The sequence below is a fragment of the Oncorhynchus masou genome, chromosome 3, assembly GCF_036934945.1.
Source record: "Oncorhynchus masou masou isolate Uvic2021 chromosome 3, UVic_Omas_1.1, whole genome shotgun sequence".
In the NCBI taxonomy this organism is placed as follows: Eukaryota; Metazoa; Chordata; class Actinopteri; order Salmoniformes; family Salmonidae; genus Oncorhynchus; species Oncorhynchus masou.
The window spans coordinates 9,535,559-9,561,185 of NC_088214.1; the positions used below are offsets into that span (position 1 = coordinate 9,535,559).

Sequence of the window (25,627 nt, forward strand, 5' to 3'; positions counted from 1 at the left end):
TCTCTCTCTCTCTCTCTCTCTCTACCTCTCTCTCTCTCTCTCTCTCTCTCTCTCTACCTCTCTCTCTCTCTCTCTCTCTCTCTCTCTCTCTCTCTCTCTCTCTCTCTCTACCTCTCTCTCTCTCTCTCTCTCTCTCTCTCTCTCTCTCTACCTCTCTCTCTCTCTCTCTCTACCTCTCTCTCTACCTCTCTCTCTCTCTCTCTCTACCTCTCTCTCTCTCTCTACCTCTCTCTCTACCTCTCTCTCTCTCTCTCTCTCTCTCTCTCTACCTCTCTCTCTCTCTCTCTCTCTCTAGTCTCTCTCTCTCTCTCTCACCTCTCTCTCTCTCCTCTCTCTCCTCTCTCTCTCTCTCTCTCTCAAAACTCTCTCTCTCTCTCTCTGTCTAAATAGCTCTCTCTCTCTCTCTCTCTCTCTGTCTCTACCTGCTCTCCTCTACCATCTCTCTCTTTTATCTTCTCTTGTCTCTACCTCTCTCTCTTCTCTCTCTCTCTCTCTCTCTAATCTATTCTCTCTCTCTCTGTCTCTCTCTCTCTCTCTCCATCTCTCTACCTCTCTCTCTACCTCTCTCTCTCTCTACCACTCTCTCTCTCTCTCCATCTCTCTACCTCTCTCTCTACCTCTCTCTCTCTCTCTACCTCTCTCTCTCTCTCTCTCTCTCTCCATCTCTCTCTCTCTCTCGCTCTCTCTCTATCCCTGGGATCTCTCTCTTCTCTCTCTCTCTCCATCTCTCTACCTCTCTCTCTACCTGCTCTCTGAGAACTCATACACTCTCTCTGATCTCTCTCTCTCTCTCTCTCTCTTCCATTCTCTACCTCTCTCTCTACTTTGGACAGTCTAAATAGATGATCTACTCTCTCCATATCTAAACCTCTACCAACAGGACATTACCTGGAATCTCTTCTGCTCTCTCTCTCACTCTCCAACGACTCTACACTATCAACATACCTCTGGTTATCTCTCTACCAGCTCTGGGACACTATCAACATACAGCTGGTCATACCTCTCTCTCTCAAGCTGGGACTATCAACATCTCTCTCTGGTTATACCTGATGTCTGGCAGGCTGGGACTCTCTCTCTCTACTCCATCTCTCTACCTCTACTCTCTAGGCTGGGACACTATCAACTCTACAGCTGGTTCCTTCCATTCTGCAAACATAGCTTTGGACAGTAAAATAGATGATCTACGCGGAATATTAAACTACCAACAGGACATTACAAACTGGAATATCTTATGCTTCACGGAGTCGTGGCTGAACGACGACACTATCAACATACAGCTGGTTATACCCTGTACCAGCAGGCTGGGACACTATCAACATACAGCTGGTTATATGATGTACTGGCAGGCTGGGACACTATCAACATACAGCTGGTTATACACTGTACTGGCAGGCTGGGACACTATCAACATACCGCTGGTTATATGATGTACTGGCAGGCTGGGACACTATCAACATACAGCTGGTTATATGATGTACTGGCAGGCTGGGACACTATCAACATACAGCTGGTTATATGATGTACTGGCAGGCTGGGACACTATCAACATACAGCTGGTTATATGCTGTACTGGCAGGCTGGGACACTATCAACATACAGCTGGTTATATGATGTACTGGCAGGCTGGGACACTATCAACATACCGCTGGTTATATGATGTACTGGCAGGCTGGGACACTATCAACATACAGCTGGTTATATGATGTACTGGCAGGCTGGGACACTATCAACATACAGCTGGCTGGTTATATGATGTACTGGCAGGCTGGGACACTATCAACATACAGCTGGTTATACCCTGTACTGGCAGGCTGGGACACTATCAACATACAGCTGGTTATATGATGTACTGGCAGGCTGGGACACTATCAACATACAGCTGGTTATATGATGTACTGGCAGGCTGGGACACTATCAACATACTGCTGGTTATATGATGTACTGGCAGGCTGGGACACTATCAACATACAGCTGGTTATACCCTGTACTGGCAGGCTGGGACACTATCAACATACAGCTGGTTATATGATGTACTGGCAGGCTGGGACACTATCAACATACAGCTGGTTATATGATGTACTGGCAGGCTGGGACACTATCAACATACAGCTGGTTATATGATGTACTGGCAGGCTGGGACACTATCAACATACAGCTGGTTATATGATGTACTGGCAGGCTGGGACACTATCAACATACAGCTGGCTGGTTATATGATGTACTGGCAGGCTGGGACACTATCAACATACCGCTGGTTATATGATGTACTGGCAGGCTGGGACACTATCAACATACAGCTGGTTATATGATGTACTGGCAGGCTGGGACACTATCAACATACAGCTGGTTATATGATGTACTGGCAGGCTGGGACACTATCAACATACAGCTGGTTATATGATGTACTGGCAGGCTGGGACACTATCAACATACAGCTGGTTATATGCTGTACTGGCAGGCTGGGACACTATCAACATACAGCTGGTTATATGATGTACTGGCAGGCTGGGACACTATCAACATACAGCTGGTTATATGATGTACTGGCAGGCTGGGACACTATCAACATACCGCTGGTTATATGATGTACTGGCAGGCTGGGACACTATCAACATACCGCTGGTTATATGATGTACTGGCAGGCTGGGACACTATCAACATACAGCTGGTTATATGATGTACTGGCAGGCTGGGACACTATCAACATACCGCTGGTTATATGATGTACTGGCAGGCTGGGACACTATCAACATACAGCTGGTTATACCCTGTACTGGCAGGCTGGGACACTATCAACATACAGCTGGTTATATGATGTACTGGCAGGCTGGGACACTATCAACATACAGCTGGTTATATGATGTACTGGCAGGCTGGGACACTATCAACATACAGCTGGTTATATGATGTACTGGCAGGCTGGGACACTATCAACATACAGCTGGCTGGTTATATGATGTACTGGCAGGCTGGGACACTATCAACATACAGCTGGTTATATGATGTACTGGCAGGCTGGGACACTATCAACATACCGTTGGTTATATGATGTACTGGCAGGCTGGGACACTATCAACATACAGCTGGTTATATGATGTACTGGCAGGCTGGGACACTATCAACATACAGCTGGTTATATGATGTACTGGCAGGCTGGGACACTATCAACATACAGCTGGTTATATGATGTACTGGCAGGCTGGGACACTATCAACATACAGCTGGTTATATGATGTACTGGCAGGCTGGGACACTATCAACATACAGCTGGTTATACCCTGTACTGGCAGGCTGGGACACTATCAACATACAGCTGGTTATATGATGTACTGGCAGGCTGGGACACTATCAACATACCGCTGGTTATACCCTGTACTGGCAGGCTGGGACACTATCAACATACAGCTGGTTATATGATGTACTGGCAGGCTGGGACACTATCAACATACAGCTGGTTATATGATGTACTGGCAGGCTGGGACACTATCAACATACAGCTGGTTATATGATGTACTGGCAGGCTGGGACACTATCAACATACAGCTGGTTATATGATGTACTGGCAGGCTGGGACACTATCAACATACAGCTGGTTATATGATGTACTGGCAGGCTGGGACACTATCAACATACAACATACAGCTGGTTATATGATGTACTGGCAGGCTGGGACACACTATCAACATACAGCTGGTTATATGATGTACTGGCAGGCTGGGACACTATCAACATACAGCTGGTTATATGATGTACTGGCAGGCTGGGACACTATCAACATACAGCTGGTTATATGATGTACTGGCAGGCTGGGACACTATCAACATACCGCTGGTTATACGATGTACTGGCAGGCTGGGACACTATCAACATACCGCTGGCTTATATGATGTACTGGCAGGCTGGGACACTATCAACATACCGCTGGTTATATGATGTACTGGCAGGCTGGGACACTATCAACATACAGCTGGTTATATGATGTACTGGCAGGCTGGGACACTATCAACATACAGCTGGTTATATGATGTACTGGCAGGCTGGGACACTATCAACATACAGCTGGTTATATGATGTACTGGCAGGCTGGGACACTATCAACATACCGCTGGTTATATGATGTACTGGCATAACATACAGCTGGTTATATGATGTACTGGCAGGCTGGGACACTATCAACATACAGCTGGTTATATGATGTACTGGCCGGCTGGGACACTATCAACATACAGCTGGTTATATGATGTACTGGCAGGCTGGGACACTATCAACATACAGCTGGTTATATGATGTACTGGCAGGCTGGGACACTATCAACATACCGCTGGTTATATGATGTACTGGCAGGCTGGGACACTATCAACATACAGCTGGTTATATGATGTACTGGCAGGCTGGGACACTATCAACATACAGCTGGTTATATGATGTACTGGCAGGCTGGGACACTATCAACATACAGCTGGTTATATGATGTACTGGCAGGCTGGGACACTATCAACATACAGCTGGTTATATGATGTACTGGCAGGCTGGGACACTATCAACATACCGCTGGTTATATGATGTACTGGCAGGCTGGGACACTATCAACATACAGCTGGTTATATGATGTACTGGCAGGCTGGGACACTATCAACATACAGCTGGTTATATGATGTACTGGCCGGGCTACACTGGTTATATGATGTACTGGCAGGCTGGGACACTATCAACATACAGCTGGTTATATGATGTACTGGCAGGCTGGGACACTATCAACATACAGCTGGTTATATGATGTACTGGCAGGCTGGGACACTATCAACATACAGCTGGTTATATGATGTACTGGCAGGCTGGGACACTATCAACATACAGCTGGTTATATGATGTACTGGCAGGCTGGGACACTATCAACATACAGCTGGTTATATGATGTACTGGCAGGCTGGGACACTATCAACATACATATGATGTACTGGCAGGCTGGGACACTATCAACATACAGCTGGTTATATGATGTACTGGCAGGCTGGGACACTATCAACATACAGCTGGTTATATGATGTACTGGCAGGCTGGGACACTATCAACATACAGCTGGTTATATGATGTACTGGCAGGCTGGGACACTATCAACATACAGCTGGTTATATGATGTACTGGCAGGCTGGGACACTATCAACATACAGCTGGTTATATGATGTACTGGCAGGCTGGGACACTATCAACATACAGCTGGCTGGTTATATGATGTACTGGCAGGCTGGGACACTATCAACATACCGCTGGTTATATGATGTACTGGCAGGCTGGGACACTATCAACATACAGCTGGTTATATGATGTACTGGCAGGCTGGGACACTATCAACATACAGCTGGCTGGTTATATGATGTACTGGCAGGCTGGGACACTATCAACATACAGCTGGCTGGTTATATGATGTACTGGCAGGCTGGGACACTATCAACATACAGCTGGCTGGTTATATGATGGCAGGCTACTGGCACTGGCTGGGACACTATCAACATACCGCTGGTTATATGATGTACTGGCAGGCTGGGACACTATCAACATGGTTATATGATGTACAGCTGGCTGGTTATATGATGTACTGGCAGGCTGGGACACTATCAACATACAGCTGGTTATATGATGTACTGGCAGGCTGGGACACTATCAACATACAGCTGGCTGGTTATATGATGTACTGGCAGGCTGGGACACTATCAACATACAGCTGGTTATATGATGTACTGGCAGGCTGGGACACTATCAACATACAGCTGGCTGGTTATATGATGTACTGGCAGGCTGGGACACTATCAACATACCGCTGGTTATATGATGTACTGCCAGGCTGGGACACTATCAACATACCGCTGGTTATATGATGTACTGGCAGGCTGGGACACTATCAACATACCTGTCAGGATTTGGCCAGGGTTGTTCCGGGTTTTGGTCAGTAGATGTCCCCATTGTGCTTTTTGTCCCTATGTTTTTCCCTTGATCCCCATTATTATTTGCACCTGTGTCTCGTTTCCCCTGATTGTATTTAAACCCTTTGTTTCCCTCAGTTCTGTGCTCTGTGTTTGTATGTTAGCACCCTGCCCTAGTGTTCTGTGTGCTCTTGTCGATTCCGGGTGAAGTTCTTGTGGTATTCTGTTTTTTTGTTTTTGTTTATTTTTGGTGAGTTTCTTTTGAGGTCTTTTTGTGTTTTTCCTACCACCTTTTGGATTTGCCATTTTTTGTATTTTAGGATTTTTTCTTTATTAAATACACCGTCTTAAGTACTGCTGTGTCTGCCTCATCTTCTGGGTTCTGCTGTCTATTCGTGGCTCAGTTGGTTAAGTGACTGTTTCTCACTCCGGAGACCCAGGTTCGAAACCGGGTCCTGACAGAAACACAGAGCCAAAAATGAACCCAGAGGCAGCCAGTTCCCAGGACCTTTTTGCCACGCTGTCCCACCACCAGGAGACTGTCCAACGCCACGAAGCCGCCCTGGTTCAGCAAGAGGCCTTAATGGCTAGACATTCTCATCTTCTGTCGGAGATGCTGACTTCCATTAAGCAAATATCTGATCGACTTACCCCGGCAACAGTTTCCGTCCCAGTACCTCAGGTTCACGTACCCATGGCAGTTAACCCCCTGGCTGAACCTCGTCTTCCACCTCCCCAACGGTTCTCAGGTGATCCAAGTGCTTGTAAAGGCTTTCTCACTCAATGTTCTCTCTCCTTTGAGCTGCAACCCTCGTCGTTTCCCACCGACCGGTCTAAGATCGCATATATCATCACCCTGCTGTCGGAAAAGCCCTGGCCTGGGCTACTGCTGTGTGGGATGCCCATAGTTCCTGCTGTGCCAGCTACTCTGCCTTTGCTGAGGAATTCAAACGAGTGTTTCAAGGCCCAAGCAGTGGTTCTGACTCAGCCAAACAGCTCCTGACTCTCCATCAAGGTTGGCGCAGCGTGACGGACTATGCCATCCAGTTCCGCACGGTGGCAGCAGCGAGTGGCTGGAACAACGAGGCGCTCACGGTGTGCTTTCTGAAAGGCCTTTCCGACACTATCCAAGATGAACTGGCCACTCGGGAACCACCGGACAATCTCGAGTCCCTGATCAAGTTGGCCTCACTCATTGACCAGCGTCTGAGAGAGAGAACTCAACCGTAGACCTCTAGCCCCTATCAGTCCCAGCTCCGAGTCCCCACCTTTATCATCGCTGGCTCCACCGGAACCCATGCAGATTGGACGCATCTCCCAGGCTGAGAGAGACCGCCGGATGAGGAGCGACGCTGTCTATATTGCGGCAAACCGGGCCATTTCCGTTCCACGTGTCCCGGGCTCCAGGGAAACGCTCTGTCCCGTACAGACCGGGGGAACTGTAACGGGAAACATAACCTCCTCCCATCCGTCCAACTCCCGTCTGCTCATTCCAGTCACCCTCTCCTGGGACAACCACAAGCTTCACCTTCAAGCCTTGGTAGACTCTGGAGCCGCAGGTAACTTCATGGATGGTGTCTGGGCGAAGGAGAATGGCGTTCCCTCTGAACTTCTAAGTGACCCCATGAGGGTTACTACATTGGATGGAAGCCCTTTGGGATCTGGACTTGTCACTCATGACACTACCTCCTTGAGACTTTCAGTTTCACAACACCAGGAATTGATGAACTTTCATTTGATCTCCTGTTCCGAGTTCCCTCTCGTCCTTGGATACCCCTGGCTTCACAGCCATAACCCTCACATCGACTGGTCTGTGGGCACTATCAAGCAGTGGGGTCCTACGTGCCAAGCTACTTGTATTTTCCAGAATTCCCGAGTTCTACTCCCGAGTCTTTAGAATCCATCGACCTGACCCGAGTTCCCGAGTGTTACCATGACCTCAAACTGGTGTTTAGCAAACAGAGGGCCACCATGCTACCACCCCATAGATCTTACGATTGCCCCATCGACCTGTTTCCGGGCACTTGCCCCCAGGGGTCGGATCTTTTCCCTATCTCCACCCGAACGAGCTGCTATGGATACCTACATCAAGGACTCTCTGGAAGCAGGCCTCATGCGTCCATCAACCTCCCCGGCGGGAGCAGGGTTTTTCTTTGTGGCCAAGAAAGATGGTGGATTACGTCCTTTGCATCGACTACCGGGGACTCAATGACATAACCGTCCGTAACCGTTACCCGCTACCCCTTATGGCCACAGCCTTCGAGCTGCTCCAGGAAGCAGTTGTTTTCACTAAGCTTGACCTGCGGAACGCATACCATCTTGTGCGGATCAGACCTGGTGACGAGTGGAAGACCGCTTTCAACACGCCTACTGGTCACTATGAATACTTGGTGATGCCCTTCGGCCTGACCAACGCCCCAGCGGTGTTCCAAGCGCTCATAAACGATGTGCTTAGGGATATGCTTAACATATTTGTGTTCGTTTACTTGGATGACATCCTCATCTTTTCGAGCTCCCTTCAAGAACACACTAAGCATGTCAGACAAGTACTCAAACGCCTCCTGGACAGCCATCTGTACGTTAAGCCGGAAAAATGTGAATTCCATTCATCCCGAGTACAATTCCTGGGATTTGTAGTGGAACCCGGTCGAGTCCAAATGGACCCTAGGAAGGTAGGGCGGTAGCGGATTGGCCCACCCCCAAATCCGTTAAGGATGTTCAGCGTTTCCTGGGCTTCACAAACTTTTACCGCAAGTTCATCAAGAACTTCAGTTTGGTGGCAGCTCCTCTCTCAGCTTTAACCAAAGGTGGCAATGCAAGGTTTTTGTGGGGAAGAGAAGCTGAGACGGCCTTCCAAGGACTCAAGCAGCGCGTCCTCTCTGCTCCCATCCTGATACTACCGACTACGGATGAACCATTTGTGGTGGAGGTAGACGCATCAGAGGTTGGTGTTGGAGCTGTCCTGTCTCAGAGGGGTGAAGACAAGAAGCTTCATCCGTGCGCTTTCTTCTCACACCGGCTTACCCCGACTGAGAGGAACTACGATGTGGGGGATCGAACTCCTAGCGGTTAAGATGGCATTGAAGGAATGGAGACACTGGCTCGAGGGGGCTTCTCACCCGTTTCAAGTGCTTACGGACCACAAAAATCTGGAGTATATCCAGCAGGCGAAGCGATTGAACTCTAGACAAGCTAGATGGTCTCTTTTCTTCAATCGATTCCAGTTTATCCTCACCTATCGGCCCGGGTCGAAGAATCTCAAACCGGATGCCCTGTCCCGAGTCTACGCTCCTGCCATTCGAGATGACACGGACATGCCTGTCCTTCCTGCTGCTAAGATTGTGGCTCCGATCTCGTGGCAAGTTGAGGATACCGTGAGACGTGCTCAAGCTAGCGAACCGGACCCTAAAGGAGGCCCTGCCAATCGGTTGTTTGTCCCCAAGGCAGTGAGGACTCAGGTCCTTCTGTGGGGGCACTCCTCTCGCCTCACCTGTCATCCGGGCGTAGGTCGCACCTTGGAGTTCATCCAGCGTAAGTTCTGGTGGCCTACTATAAGAGAAGACGTTGCCACTTTCGTCAATGCCTGCCCCGTGTGCTGCCAGGGCAAATCTTCTCACCTCCGCCCTCAAGGACTCCTTCACCCTTTACCTGTTCCCCACAGACCCTGGTCCCATATCTCATTGGACTTTATTACTGGACTTCCTCCATCCCATGGCAATACTACTATCCTAGTCATAATCGACAGGTTTTCAAAGGCGGCCAGGTTCGTCCCTCTGACTAAGTTACCTTCTGCCAAGGAAACGGCTGAGTTGGTAATTAATCATGTGTTCCGAGTCTTCGGCATTCCTCAAGATGTGGTTTCTGACAGAGGTCCCCAGTTCGCCTCAAGGTTTTGGAAGGCCTTCTGCCAACTCATGGGGGCTTCTGCCAGTCTATCTTCAGGGTACCATCCGGAGTCCAACGGCCAAACAGAGAGGATGAATCAAGAGCTGGAAACCACCCTCCGATGTATGACTCGTGACAACCCGTCCACATGGTCATCCTTTATTGTTTGGGCCGAATACGCGCACAACACCTTGCGCTCCTCCTCCACTGGTATGTCCCCGCACGAGTGTCAGTTTGGCTATGCTCCTCCATTGTTCCCGGACCAGGAGGCAGAAGTCAGAGTGCCTTCAGCCTTGAGGTTCGTCAGACGCTGTCGGCTTATGTGGAGGAAGACCCGTCTTAATCTGATGCGTTCCTCACAGAGGTATCAACAACAAGCCAACAGACGTCGCCGTCCCGGGCCTACCCTGCGCCCGGCCAGAGAGTCTGGCTTTCCACAAGAGACTTACCTCTACGGGTGGAGTCTCGCAAGCTGTCCCAAAATACATCGGTCCCTTCAAGGTTGCCAGGAGAGTTAACCCAGTTTCTTATCGCCTACACTTACCCAGATCCCTTAAGATTAATCCCACATTTCATGTGTCATTGTTAAAACCTGTTGTTTTTTCTCCCCTTGTCCCGGCAGACAGACCTCCCCTCCGCCTCGTGTCATTGGAGGCCAGCCGGCTTATACCGTCCACCGGATACTGGATTCCCGCCGGGTGCAGCGGTCCTGGCAGTATCTGGTGGACTGGGAAGGCTACGGTCCTGAGGAGCGCTCCTGGGTTCCTGCCAAAGACATCCTGGACCCTGACCTCATTCGTCAGTTCAGGGTCCTCCACCCTGAGAGAGCTGGTAGGAACGTCAGGAGCCGTTCCTAGGGGGATTCTGTCAGGATTTGGCCAGGGTTGTTCCAGGTTTTGGTCAGTAGATGTCCCCATTGTGCTTTTTGTCCCTATGTTTTTCCCTTGATCCCCATTATTATTTGCACCTGTGTCTCGTTTCCCCTGATTGTATTTAAACCCTTTGTTTCCCTCAGTTCTGTGCTCTGTGTTTGTATGTTAGCACCCTGCCCTAGTGTTCTTTGTGCTCTTGTCGATTCCGGGTGAAGTTCTTGTGGTATTCTGTGTTTTTGTTTATTTTTGGTGAGTTTCTTTTGAGGTCTTTTTGTGTTTTTCCTACCACCTTTTGGATTTGCCATTTTTTGTATTTTAGGATTTTTTCTTTATTAAATACACCGTCTTAAGTACTGCTGTGTCTGCCTCATCTTCTGGGTTCTGCTGTCTATTCGTGGCTCAGTTGGTTAAGTGACTGTTTCTCACTCCGGAGACCCAGGTTCGAAACCGGGTCCTGACAATACCGTTGGTAATATGATGTACTGGCAGGCTGGGACACTATCAACATACAGCTGGTTATACGCTGTACTGGCAGGCTGGGACACTATCAACATACCGCTGGTTATATGATGTACTGGCAGGCTGGGACACTATCAACATACCGCTGGTTATACCCTGTACTGGCAGGCTGGGACACTATCAACATACCGCTGGTTATACCCTGTACTGGCAGGCTGGGACACTATCAACATACCGCTGGTTATATGATGTACTGGCAGGCTGGGACACTATCAACATACCGCTGGTTATATGATGTACTGGCAGGCTGGGACACTATCAACATACAGCTGGCTGGTTATATGATGTACTGGCAGGCTGGGACACTATCAACATACCGTTGGTTATATGATGTACCGGCAGGCTGGGACACTATCAACATACCGTTGGTTATATGATGTACTGGCAGGCTGGGACACTATCAACATACAGCTGGTTATATGATGTACTGGCAGGCTGGGACACTATCAACATACCGCTGGTTATACCCTGTACTGGCAGGCTGGGACACTATCAACATACCGCTGGTTATATGATGTACTGGCAGGCTGGGACACTATCAACATACAGCTGGTTATACCCTGTACTACCAGGCTGGGACACTATCAACATACCGCTGGTTATATGATGTACCGGCAGGCTGGGACACTATCAACATACAGCTGGCTGGTATTATGATGTACTGGCAGGCTGGGACACTATCAACATACCGTTGGTTATATGATGTACCGGCAGGCTGGGACACTATCAACATACCGTTGGTTATATGATGTACCGGCAGGCTGGGACACTATCAACATACCCCTGGTTATATGATGTACTGGCAGGCTGGGACACTATCAACATACAGCTGGTTATATGATGTACTGGCAGGCTGGGACACTATCAACATACAGCTGGTTATATGATGTACTGGCAGGCTGGGACACTATCAACATACCGCTGGTTATATGATGTACCGGCAGGCTTGGACACTATCAACATGCAGCTGGTTATACGCTGTACTGGCAGGCTGGGACACTATCAACATACCGCTGGTTATATGCTGTACCGGCAGGATAGAACAGCGGCGTCTGGTAAGACAAGGGGTGGCGGATTATGTATTTTTGTCAATGCACGATATCTAAGGAAGTCTCAAGTTATTGCTCGCCTGAGGTAGAATATCTCATGATAAGCTGTAGACCACACTATCTACCGAGAGAGATTTCATCTGTATTTTTCGTAGCTGTTTACATACCACCACAGTCAGAGGCCGACACTAAGACAGCATTGAATTCCGCCATAAGAAAACAAGAAAACGTTCACTCAGAGGCGGCGCTCCAAGTAGCTGTACCATCTTTACGCCACACACAGAGATGCATACAAAGCTCTCCCTCTCCCTTCCATTTGGCAAATCTGACCATAATTCTATCCTCCTGATTCCTGCTTACAAGCAAAAATGAAAGCAGGAAGCACCAGTGATTAGATCAATAAAAAAGTGGTCAGATAAAGCAGATGCTAAGCTACAGGACTGTTTTGCTATCACAGACTGGAACATGTTCCGGGATTCTTCTGATGACATTGAGGAATTCACCACATCAGTCATTGGCTTCATCAATAAGTGCATCGATGACATCATCCCCACAGTGCCCGTACGTACATACCCCAATCAGAAGCCATGGATTACAGGCAGCATCCGCACTGAGCTAAAGGTAGAGCTGCTGCTTTCAAGGAGTGGGACTCTAACCCGGAAGCTTATAAGAAATCACGCTATGCCCTCCGACGAAACATCAAACAGGCAAAGTATCAATACAGGACTAAGATCGAATCGTACACTGGCTCTGAAGCTTATCGGATGTGGCAGGGCTTGCAAACCATTACAGACTACAAAGGGTAGCACAGCCGAGAGCTGCCCAGTGACACGAGCCTACCAGACGAGCTAAATTACTTCTATGCTCTCTTCGAGGCAAATAACACTGAAATATGCATGAGAGCACCAGCTGTTCCGGACGACTGTGTGATCACGCTCTCCGCAGCCGATGAGAGTAAGACCTTTAAACAGGTCAAGATTCACAAGACCGCAGGGCCAGACGTATTGCCAGGGCGTGTACTGCGAGCATGTGCTCACCAACTGGCAAGTGTCTTCACTGACATTTTCAAACTCTCCCTATCCGAGTCTGTAATACCAACATGTTTAAAATAGATCACCATAGTCCCTGCCCAAGAACACTAAGGTGACCTGCCTAAATGACTACCGACCCGTAGCACTCACATCTGTAGCCATGAAATGCTTTGAAAGGCTGGTCATGGCTCACATCAACACCATCATCCCATAAACCCTAGACCCACTCCAATTTGCATACCGCCCCAACAGATCCACAGATGATGCAATCTCTATTGCACTTCACACGGCCCTTTCCCACCTGGACAATAGGAACACCTATGTGAGAATGCTATTCATTGACTACAGCTCAGCGTTCAACACCATTGTGCCCTCAAAGCTCATCAATAAGCTAAGGATGCCAGAATTGTTGGTTCAATTCCCGGGGCTACACACGCATAAAATGTAAGGCGCTTTGGTTAAAAGCTTCTGTTGAATGGTATTTATTATATAATTAGGGTCTGAATGTGTTTGTTCGTGTGGGTACAACTGTGTATGTGCGTAAACAGATCATTTACCTGTGAAACTGTAAACTCCATTCAGCCGTATGGTAACTGAGGAGGGAGTGAGGGAGTCGGAGGAGGAGGGAGGAGCAACAGAGGGAGGAGTAACGCTGGCAGGAGGAGAGGAAAAAGAGGAGGAAGAAGAGGGGGAGAAGGAGTCAGAGGAAGAGGGATGGTGTTCGGGAGACATGGAAAGGTCAGGGAAGAGAGAGTTGGAAGGAGAGGTGGATAGAACATTGACAGGAGGAGGAGTGGGAGAGAGAGAAGAAGTAGAGAGAGATGAAGAAGAGGAAGAAGAAGGGGGAAAGGTGAGATCAGACGGGTAAGGGATAGAGAAGGAGAAAATAGTGGGAGGAGAGCTGGCAGGTAGGGACCCGGAGGCAGACGAGCCAGACCCAGACGTTGTTGACATAAGAGTGGGGAAAGAATCAGGAGAGAGAGAGGAAGAGGGGGAGTCATAGGTTGGAGAAGAGGAGGGTAGATAGAAAGAGGTAGGGAAGAGGTTGTTTGAATCATCTGTCATGTCTTGGATAAAGGAGACGAGGTGAAGGAATATGGAGAGGTAGTAAGAGCAGAGGAGTAGACAGGAAGAAAGGCCAGACAGCAGCACAGTGCCGTACAGGATGTGTAGCAAAAAAGCAAAGGAGTGCAGCATGAGGTAGATGGTGTTGGTGATAAAGAGAAATAAACAGAAAAGAAATGTGAAGAAAATCAGAAAATAAAGTAAAAGTTGTAGTAAAAAAACACATAATAACAGAAATAAACAATGATGAAGCAGACAGAAGAAACATACAACCTGATCCGACCCTCAACCTCAACCACCTCTCTGTCTGTCTCTGTTAACCACCTCTCTGTCTGTCTCTGTTAACCACCTCTCTGTCTGTCTCTGTTAACCACCCCTCTCTGTCTGTCTCTGTTAACCACCTCTCTGTCTGTCTCTGTTAACCACCCCTCTCTGTCTGTCTCTGTTAACCACCTCTCTGTCTGTCTCTGTTAACCACCCCTCTCTGTCTGTCTCTGTTAACCACCTCTCTGTCTGTCTCTGTTAACCACCCCTCTCTGTCTGTCTCTGTTAACCACCTCTCTGTCTGTCTCTGTTAACCACCTCTCTGTCTGTCTCTGTCAACCACCCCTCTCTGTCTGTCTCTGTCAACCACCCCTCTCTGTCTGTCTCTGTTAACCACCTCTCTGTCTGTCTCTGTCAACCACCCCTCTCTGTCTGTCTCTGTTAACCACCTCTCTGTCTGTCTCTGTCAACCACCCCTCTCTGTCTGTCTCTGTTAACCACCCCTCTCTGTCTGTCTCTGTTAACCACCCCTCTCTGTCTGTCTCTGTTAACGACCCCTCTCTGTCTGTCTCTGTTAACCACCCCTCTCTGTCTGTCTCTGTTAACCACCCCTCTCTGTCTGTCTCTGTTAACCACCCCTCTCTGTCTGTCTCTGTTAACCACCCCTCTCTGTCTGTCTCTGTTAACCACCCTCTCTGTCTGTCTCTGTTAACCACCCCTCTCTGTCTGTCTCTGTTAACCACCTCTCTGTCTGTCTCTGTTAACCACCCCTCTCTGTCTGTCTCTGTTAACCACCCCTCTCTGTCTGTCTCTGTTAACCACCCCTCTCTGTCTGTCTCTGTTAACCACCTCTCTGTCTGTCTCTGTTAACCACCTCTCTGTCTGTCTCTGTTAACCACCCCTCTCTGTCTGTCTCTGTTAACCACCTCTCTGTCTGTCTCTGTTAACCACCTCTGTCTGTCTCTGTTAACCACCCCTCTGTCTGTCTCTGTTAACCACCTCTCTGTCTGTCTCTGTTAACCACCCCTCTGTCTGTCTGTCTCTGTTAACCACCCCTCTCTGTCTGTCTCTGTTAACCACCCCTCTCTGTCTGTCTCTGTTAACGACCCCTCTCTGTCTGTCTCTGTTAACCACCTCTCTGTCTGTCTCTGTTAACCACCCCTCTCTGTCTGTCTCTGTTAACCACCTCTCTGTCTGTCTCTGTTAACCACCCCTCTCTGTCTGTCTCTGTCAACCACCCCTCTCTGTCTGTCTCTGTTAACCACCTCTCTGTCTGTCTCTGTTAACCACCTCTCTCTGTCTGTCTCTGTTAACCACCCCTCTCTGTCTGTCTCTGTCAACCACCCCTCTCTGTCTGTCTCTGTTAACCACCCCTCTCTGTCTGTCTCTGTTAACCACCTCTCTGTCTCTCTCTGTTAACCACCTCTCTCTGTCTGTCTCTGTTAACCACCCCTCTCTGTCTGTCTCTGTTAACCACCCCTCTCTGTCTGTCTCTGTTAACCACCCCTCTCTGTCTGTCTCTGTTAACCACCTCTCTGTCTGTCTCTGTTAACCACCTCTCTCTGTCTGTCTCTGTTAACCACATCTCTGTCTGTCTCTGTTAACCACCCCTCTCTGTCTGTCTCTGTCAACCACCCCTCTCTGTCTGTCTCTGTTAACCACCTCTCTGTCTGTCTCTGTTAACCACCTCTCTCTGTCTGTCTCTGTTAACCACCCCTCTCTGTCTGTCTCTGTCAACCACCCTCTCTGTCTGTCTCTGTTAACCACCCCCTCTCTGTCTGTCTCTGTTAACCACCTCTCTGTCTCTCTCTGTTAACCACCTCTCTCTGTCTGTCTCTGTTAACCACCCCTCTCTGTCTGTCTCTGTTAACCACCCCTCTCTGTCTGTCTCTGTTAACCACCCCTCTCTGTCTGTCTCTGTTAACAACCTCTCTGTCTGTCTCTGTTAACCACCCCTCTCTGTCTGTCTCTGTTAACCACCCCTCTCTGTCTGTCTCTGTTAACCACCTCTCTGTCTGTCTCTGTCAACCACCCCTCTCTGTCTGTCTCTGTTAACCACCCCTCTCTCTGTCAACCACCCCTCTCTCTCTCTACCCTGGACAAGCTGCTGTCAACCACCCCTCTCTCTACCCGGGACAAGCTGCTGTCAACCACCTCTCTGTCTGTCTCTGTTAACCACGCCTCTCTCTACCCTGGACAAGCTGCTGTCAACCACCCCTCTCTGTCTGTCTCTGTTAACCACCCCTCTCTCTACCCTGGACAAGCTGCTGTCAACCACCCCTCTGTCTGTCTCTGTTAACCACCCCTCTCTGTCTGTCTCTGTTAACCACCTCTCTGTCTGTCTCTGTTAACCACCTCTCTGTCTGTCTCTGTCAACCACCCCTCTCTGTCTGTCTCTGTTAACAACCTCTCTCTGTCTGTCTCTGTTAACCACCTCTCTGTCTGTCTCTGTTAACCACCCCTCTCTGTCTGTCTCTGTCAACCACCCCTCTCTGTCTTTCTCTGTTAACCACCCCTCTCTGTCTGTCTCTGTTAACCACCCCTCTCTGTCTGTCTCTGTTAACCACCCCTCTCTGTCTGTCTCTGTTAACGACCCCTCTCTGTCTGTCTCTGTTAACCACCTCTCTGTCTGTCTCTGTTAACCACCCCTCTCTGTCTGTCTCTGTTAACCACCCCTCTCTGTCTGTCTCTGTTAACCACCCCTCTCTGTCTGTCTCTGTTAACCACCCCTCTCTGTCTGTCTCTGTTAACCACCCCTCTCTGTCTGTCTCTGTTAACCACCCCTCTCTGTCTGTCTCTGTTAACCACCCCTCTCTGTCTGTCTCTGTTAACCACCTCTCTGTCTGTCTCTGTTAACCACCTCTCTGTCTGTCTCTGTTAACCACCCCTCTCTGTCTGTCTCTGTTAACCACCTCTCTGTCTGTCTCTGTTAACCACCTCTCTGTCTGTCTCTGTCAACCACCCCTCTCTGTCTGTCTCTGTTAACAACCCCTCTCTGTCTGTCTCTGTTAACCACCCCTCTCTGTCTGTCTCTGTTAACCACCCCTCTCTGTCTGTCTCTGTCAACCACCTCTCTGTCTGTCTCTGTTAACCACCTCTCTGTCTGTCTCTGTTAACCACCCCTCTCTGTCTGTCTCTGTTAACCACCTCTCTGTCTGTCTCTGTTAACCCCCCCTCTCTGTCTGTCTCTGTCAACCACCTCTCTGTCTGTCTCTGTTAATCACCCCTCTCTGTCTGTCTCTGTTAACCACCTCTCTCTGTCTGTCTCTGTTAACCACCCCTCTCTGTCTTTCTCTGTTAACCACCCCTCTCTGTCTGTCTCTGTTAACCACCCCTCTCTGTCTGTCTCTGTTAACCACCCCTCTCTGTCTGTCTCTGTTAACCACCCCTCTCTGTCTGTCTCTGTTAACCACCTCTCTGTCTTTCTCTGTTAACCACCCCTCTCTGTCTGTCTCTGTTAACCACCCTCTCTGTCTGTCTCTGTTAACCACCTCTCTCTGTCTGTCTCTGTTAACCACCCCTCTCTGTCTGTCTCTGTTAACCACCTCTCTGTCTGTCTCTGTTAACCACCCCTCTCTGTCTGTCTCTGTTAACGACCCCTCTCTGTCTGTCTCTGTTAACCACCCCTCTCTGTCTTTCTCTGTTAACCACCCCTCTCTGTCTGTCTCTGTTAACCACCCCTCTGTCTGTCTCTGTTAACCACCCCTCTCTGTCTGTCTCTGTTAACGACCCCTCTCTGTCTGTCTCTGTTAACCACCTCTCTGTCTGTCTCTGTTAACCACCTCTCTGTCTGTCTCTGTTAACCACCTCTCTGTCTGTCTCTGTTAACCACCCCTCTCTGTCTGTCTCTGTTAACCACCTCTCTGTCTGTCTCTGTTAACCACCTCTCTGTCTGTCTCTGTTAACCACCCCTCTCTGTCTGTCTCTGTTAACCACCCCTCTCTGTCTGTCTCTGTTAACCACCCCTCTCTGTCTGTCTCTGTCAACCACCCCTCTCTGTCTGTCTCTGTTAACCAACTCTCTCTGTCTGTCTCTGTTAACCACCCCTCTCTGTCTGTCTCTGTTAACCACCCCTCTCTGTCTGTCTCTGTTAACCACCCCTCTCTGTCTGTCTCTGTTAACAACCTCTCTGTCTGTCTCTGTTAACCAACTCTCTCTGTCTGTCTCTGTTAACCACCCCTCTCTGTCTGTCTCTGTTAACCACCCCTCTCTGTCTGTCTCTGTTAACCACCTCTCTGTCTGTCTCTGTTAACCACCTCTCTCTGTCTGTCTCTGTTAACAACCTCTCTCTGTCTGTCTCTGTTAACGACCCCTCTCTGTCTTTCTCTGTTAACCCCCCCTCTCTGTCTGTCTCTGTTAACCACCCCTCTCTGTCTGTCTCTGTTAACCACCTCTCTCTGTCTGTCTCTGTTAACCACCCTCTCTGTCTGTCTCTGTTAACCACCTCTCTCTGTCTTTCTCTGTTAACCACCCCTCTCTGTCTGTCTCTGTTAACCACCTCTCTGTCTGTCTCTGTTAACCACCTCTCTCTGTCTTTCTCTGTTAACCACCTCTCTCTGTCTGTCTCTGTTAACCACCTCTCTGTCTTTCTCTGTTAACCACCCTCTCTGTCTGTCTCTGTTAACCACCCCCTCTCTGTCTGTCTCTGTTAACCACCCCTCTCTGTCTGTCTCTGTTAACCACCCCTCTCTGTCTTTCTCTGTTAACCACCCTTCTCTGTCTGTCTCTGTTAACCACCCCTCTCTGTCTGTCTCTGTTAACCACCCCTCTCTGTCTGTCTCTGTTAACCACCTCTCTGTCTGTCTCTGTTAACCACCCCTCTCTGTCTGTCTCTGTTAACCACCCCTCTCTCTGTCTGTCTCTGTTAACCACCCCTCTCTGTCTGTCTCTGTTAACCACCCCTCTCTGTCTTTCTCTGTTAACCACCCCTCTCTGTCTGTCTCTGTTAACCACCCCTCTCTGTCTGTCTCTGTTAACCACCCCTCTCTGTCTGTCTCTGTTAACGACCCCTCTCTGTCTGTCTCTGTTAACCACCTCTCTGTCTGTCTCTGTTAACCACCCCTCTCTGTCTGTCTCTGTTAACAACCTCTCTCTGTCTGTCTCTGTTCACCACCTCTATGTCTGTCTCTGTTAACCACCCCTCTCTGTCTGTCTCTGTTAACCACCCCTCTCTGTCTGTCTCTGTTAACAACCTCTCTCTGTCTGTCTCTGTTCACCACCTCTATGTCTGTCTCTGTTAACCACCCCTCTCTGTCTGTCTCTGTTAACCACCCCTCTCTGTCTGTCTCTGTTAACAACCTCTCTCTGTCTGTCTCTGTTCACCACCTCTATGTCTGTCTCTGTTAACCACCCCTCTCTGTCTGTCTCTGTTAACCACCCCTCTCTCTGTCTGTCTCTGTTAACCACCCCTCTCTGTCTGTCTCTGTTAACCACCCCTCTCTGTCTTTCTCTGTTAACCACCCCTCTCTGTCTGTCTCTGTTAACCACCCCTCTCTGTCTGTCTCTGTTAACCACCCCTCTCTGTCTGTCTCTGTTAACGACCCCTCTCTGTCTGTCTCTGTTAACCACCTCTCTGTCTGTCTCTGTTAACCACCCCTCTCTGTCTGTCTCTGTTAACAACCTCTCTCTGTCTGTCTCTGTTCACCACCTCTATGTCTGTCTCTGTTAACAACCTCTCTCTGTCTGTCTCTGTTCACCACCTCTATGTCTGTCTCTGTTAACCACCCCTCTCTGTCTGTCTCTGTTAACAACCTCTCTCTGTCTGTCTCTGTTAACCCCCCTCTCTGTCTGTCTCTGTTAACCACCCCTCTCTGTCTGTCTCTGTTAACCACCCCTCTCTGTCTGTCTCTGTTAACAACCTCTCTGTCTGTCTCTGTTAACCACCTCTCTCTGTCTGTCTCTGTTAACCACCCCTCTCTGTCTGTCTCTGTTAACCACCCCTCTCTGTCTGTCTCTGTTAACCACCCTCTCTGTCTGTCTCTGTTAACCACCTCTGTGTCTGTCTCTGTTAACCACCTCTCTGTCTGTCTCTGTTAACCACCCCTCTCTGTCTGTCTCTGTTAACCACCCCTCTCTGTCTGTCTCTGTTAACCACCCTCTCTGTCTTTCTCTGTTAACCACCCCTCTCTGTCTGTCTCTGTTAACCACCCCTCTCTGTCTGTCTCTGTTAACCACCCCTCTCTGTCTGTCTCTGTTAACCACCCCTCTCTGTCTGTCTCTGTTAACAACCTCTCTCTGTCTGTCTCTGTTCACCACCCCTCTCTGTCTGTCTCTGTTAACCACCTCTCTGTCTGTCTCTGTTAACCACCTCTCTGTCTGTCTCTGTTAACCACCTCTCTCTGTCTGTCTCTGTTAACCACCCCTCTCTGTCTGTCTCTGTTAACCACCCCTCTCTGTCTGTCTCTGTTAACCACCCCTCTCTGTCTGTCTCTGTTAACCACCCTCTCTGTCTGTCTCTGTTAACCACCCTCTCTGTCTGTCTCTGTTAACCACCCCTCTCTGTCTGTCTCTGTTAACCACCCCTCTCTGTCTGTCTCTGTTAACCACCCCTCTCTCTGTCTGTCTCTGTTAACCACCCCTCTCTGTCTGTCTCTGTTAACCACCCCTCTCTGTCTGTCTCTGTTAACCACCTCTCTGTCTGTCTCTGTTAACCACCTCTCTGTCTGTCTCTGTTAACCACCCCTCTCTGTCTGTCTCTGTTAACCACCCCTCTCTGTCTGTCTCTGTCAACCACCTCTCTGTCTGTCTCTGTTAACCACCCCTCTCTGTCTGTCTCTGTTAACCACCTCTCTGTCTGTCTCTGTTAACCACCCCTCTCTGTCTGTCTCTGTTAACAACCTCTCTGTCTGTCTCTGTTAACCACCCCTCTCTGTCTTTCTCTGTTAACCACCCCTCTCTGTCTGTCTCTGTTAACCACCCCTCTCGGTCTGTCTCTGTTAACCACCCCTCTCTGTCTGTCTCTGTTAACCACCTCTCTGTCTGTCTCTGTTAACCACCTCTCTCTGTCTTTCTCTGTTAACCACCTCTCTCTGTCTGTCTCTGTTAACCACCCCTCTCTGTCTTTCTCTGTTAACCACCCCTCTCTGTCTGTCTCTGTTAACCACCCCTCTCTGTCTGTCTCTGTTAACCACCTCTCTGTCTGTCTCTGTTAACCACCCCTCTCTGTCTGTCTCTGTTCACCACCCCTCTCTGTCTGTCTCTGTTAACCACCCCTCTCTGTCTGTCTCTGTTAACCACCCCTCTCTGTCTGTCTCTGTTAACCACCCCTCTCTGTCTGTCTCTGTTAACCACCCCTCTCTGTCTGTCTCTGTTAACCACCCCTCTCTGTCTGTCTCTGTTAACCACCCCTCTCTGTCTGTCTCTGTTAACCACCCCTCTCTGTCTGTCTCTGTTAACCACCCCTCTCTGTCTGTCTCTGTTAACAACCTCTCTCTGTCTGTCTCTGTTAACCACCCCTCTCTGTCTGTCTCTGTTAACCACCCCTCTCTGTCTTTCTCTGTTAACCACCCCTCTCTGTCTGTCTCTGTTAACCACCCCTCTCTGTCTGTCTCTGTTAACCACCCCTCTCTGTCTGTCTCTGTTAACCACCCCTCTCTCTGTCAACCACCCCTCTCTCTCTCTACCCTGGACAAGCTGCTGTCAACCACCCCTCTCTCTACCCTGGACAAGCTGCTGTCAACCACCTCTCTGTCTGTCTCTGTTAACCACGCCTCTCTCTACCCTGGACAAGCTGCTGTCAACCACCCCTCTCTGTCTGTCTCTGTTAACCACCCCTCTCTCTACCCTGGACAAGCTGCTGTCAACCACCTCTCTGTCTGTCTCTGTTAACCACCCCTCTCTCTACCCTGGACAAGCTGCTGTCAACCACCTCTCTGTCTGTCTCTGTTAACCACCCCTCTCTCTACCCTGGACAAGCTGCTGTCAACCACCTCTCTGTCTGTCTCTGTTAACCACCCCTCTCTGTCTGTCTCTGTTAACCACCCCTCTCTCTACCCTGGACAAGCTGCTGTCAACCACCCCTCTCTGTCTCTTTACCCTGGACAAGCTGCTGTCAACCACCTCTCTGTCTCTCTACCCTGGACAAGCTGCTGTCAACCACCTCTCTCTCTCTGTCCCTCTCTCTGTCAACCACCCCTCTCTGTCTCTTTACCCTGGACAAGCTGCTGTCAACCACCTCTCTGTCTGTCTCTGTTAACCACCCCTCTCTCTACCCTGGACAAGCTGCTGTTAACCACCCCTCTCTGTCTGTCTCTGTTAACCACCCCTCTCTCTACCCTGGACAAGCTGCTGTCAACCACCCCTCTCTCTCTCTCTACCCTGGATAAGCTGCTGTTAACCACCCCTCTCTGTCTGTCTCTTTTAACCACCCCTCTCTCTACCCTGGACAAGCTGCTGTCAACCACCTCTCTGTCTGTCTCTGTTAACCACCCCTCTCTCTACCCTGGACAAGCTGCTGTCAACCACCCCTCTCTCTCTCTCTACCCTGGACAAGCTGCTGTCAACCACCTCTCTGTCTGTCTCTGTTAACCACCCCTCTCTCTACCCTGGACAAGCTGCTGTCAACCACCTCTCTGTCTCTACCCTGGACAAGCTGCTGTCAACCACCTCTCTGTCTGTCTCTGTTAACCACCCCTCTCTCTACCCTGGACAAGCTGCTGTCAACCACCTCTCTGTCTGTCTCTGTTAACCACCCCTCTCTCTACCCTGGACAAGCTGCTGTCAACCACCCCTCTCTCTACCCTGGACAAGCTGCTGTCAACCACCCCTCTCTGTCTGTCTCTGTTAACCACCCCTCTCTCTACCCTGGACAAGCTGCTGTCAACCACCTCTCTGTCTGTCTCTGTTAACCACCCCTCTCTCTACCCTGGACAAGCTGCTGTCAACCACCCCTCTCTCTACCCTGGACAAGCTGCTGTCAACCACCCCCTCTCTGTCTGTCTCTGTTAACCACCCCTCTCTCTACCCTGGACAAGCTGCTGTCAACCACCTCTCTGTCTGTCTCTGTTAACCACCCCTCTCTCTACCCTGGACAAGCTGCTGTCAACCACCTCTCTGTCTGTCTCTGTTAACCACCCCTCTCTCTACCCTGGACAAGCTGCTGTCAACCACCCCTCTCTGTCTCTTTACCCTGGACAAGCTGCTGTCAACCACCTCTCTGTCTCTCTACCCTGGACAAGCTGCTGTCAACCACCCCTCTCTCTGTCAACCACCCCTCTCTCTCTACCCTGGACAAGCTGCTGTCAACCACCTCTCTCTCTCTCTCTCTACCCTGGACAAGCTGCTGTCAACCACCTCTCTCTCTCTGTCCCTCTCTCTGTCAACCACCTCTCTCTCTCTCTCTCTGTCCCTCTCTCTGTCAACCACCTCTCTCTCTCTCTGTCCCTCTCTCTGTGAACCACCTCTCTCTACACTGGACAAGCTGCTGTCAACCACCCCTCTCTCTCTGTCTCTCTCTGTCTCTGTCAACCACCCCTCTGTCTCTCTCTCTACCCTGGACAAGCTGCTGTCAACCACCTCTCTGTCTCTCTCTGTCTTTCTACCCTGGACAAGCTGCTATCAACCACCCCCCTCTCTCTGTCTCTCTCTGTCTCTGTCAACCACCCCTCTGTCTCTCTCTCTCTCTCTACCCTGGACAAGCTGCTGTCAACCACCTCTCTGTCTCTCTCTGTCTCTCTACCCTGGACAAGCTGCTGTCAACCACCCCTCTCTCTCTGTCTCTCTCTGTCTCTGTCAACCACCCCTCTGTCTCTCTCTCTCTCTCTACCCTGGACAAGCTGCTGTCAACCACCTCTCTGTCTCTCTCTGTCTCTCTACCCTGGACAAGCTGCTGTCAACCACCCCACTCTCTCTGTCTCTCTCTGTCTCTGTCAACCACCCCTCTGTCTCTCTCTACCCTGGACAAGCTGCTGTCAACCACCTCTCTGTCTCTCTCTGTCTCTCTACCCTGGACAAGCTGCTGTCAACCACCCCTCTCTCTCTGTCTCTCTCTGTCTCTGTCAACCACCCCTCTGTCTCTCTCTCTCTCTACCCTGGACAAGCTGCTGTCAACCACCTCTCTGTCTCTCTCTGTCTCTCTACCCTGGACAAGCTGCTGTCAACCACCCCTCTCTCTCTGTCTCTGTCTGTCTCTGTCAACCACCCCTCTCTCTCTCTCTCTCTCTGTCTCTCTCTCTCTCTCTCTGTTTCTGTCAACCACCCCTCTCTCTCTCTGTCTCTCTCTCCCTCTCTCTCTCTCTCTCTCTCTCTCTTACTCTCTCTCGCTCTCTCTCTCTCTCTCTCTCTCTCTCTCTCTCTCTCTCTCTCTCTCTCTCCTCTCTCTCTCTCTCTCTCTCCCCATCTCTCTCTCTCTCTCTCTCTCTCTCTCTCTCTCTCTCTCTCTCTCCCTCTCCCTCTCTCTCTGGTCAGTACCTTGCACCAGCAGCGTGTACTCTCCCTGCATCTTCCCGATTCCGTTGTCAGCCTGACAGAGGTACACCCCGTTGTCTGATTTGTTGAGCATCTCAAAGAGCAGGAAACTACCGTCCACCTTGGCCATCAGAGGGAGCTCTCCATCCTTCTTCCGCCACACGTACGAGGTGGGCCTGAGAGAGAGACAGACACACACACAGACACACAAAAATAGAAAAAGAACAAGAACGTGAAGAGAAAAGATATTTGATTTTAAAATAGAACGTGTGTAACATGCAGTGCATACTGCAGAACTAGAAGAAGTAGTACTGTACAGGAATGTTATTGTAATATAAAGCATATAGCTGTAGAACTAGAAGTAGTACTGTACATGAATGTTATTGTAATATAAAGCATATAGCTGTAGAACTAGAAGAAGTAGTACTGTACATGAATGTTATTGTAATATAAAGCATATAGCTGTACAACTGGATTTGTTCATGTGATTCATACATTTTAGGGACATATGAGTATTATATTAGTTCATCTTTCTGTCATTACTGTATGTATTTATAGTATGTATTTACTGTATGTACTGTATGTATTTACTGTATGTAGTGTATGTATTTACTGTA

At 49.5% G+C, this 25,627-nt stretch overlaps 1 protein-coding gene across 3 annotated transcripts in view; it reads right to left on the bottom strand.

Annotated features, from left to right (window-relative positions):
• The window catches only part of LOC135509537 (cell adhesion molecule 3-like), a 130,072-nt gene that overhangs the window by 6,159 nt on the left and 98,286 nt on the right, over positions 1–25,627 (bottom strand). For all 3 annotated transcript variants that reach the window (XM_064930294.1, XM_064930278.1, XM_064930286.1), the window contains exon 8: positions 25,014–25,186. In XM_064930294.1, the coding sequence (XP_064786366.1) occupies positions 25,014–25,186 (173 nt within the window). The remainder of the gene's footprint in view (positions 1–25,013; positions 25,187–25,627) is intronic.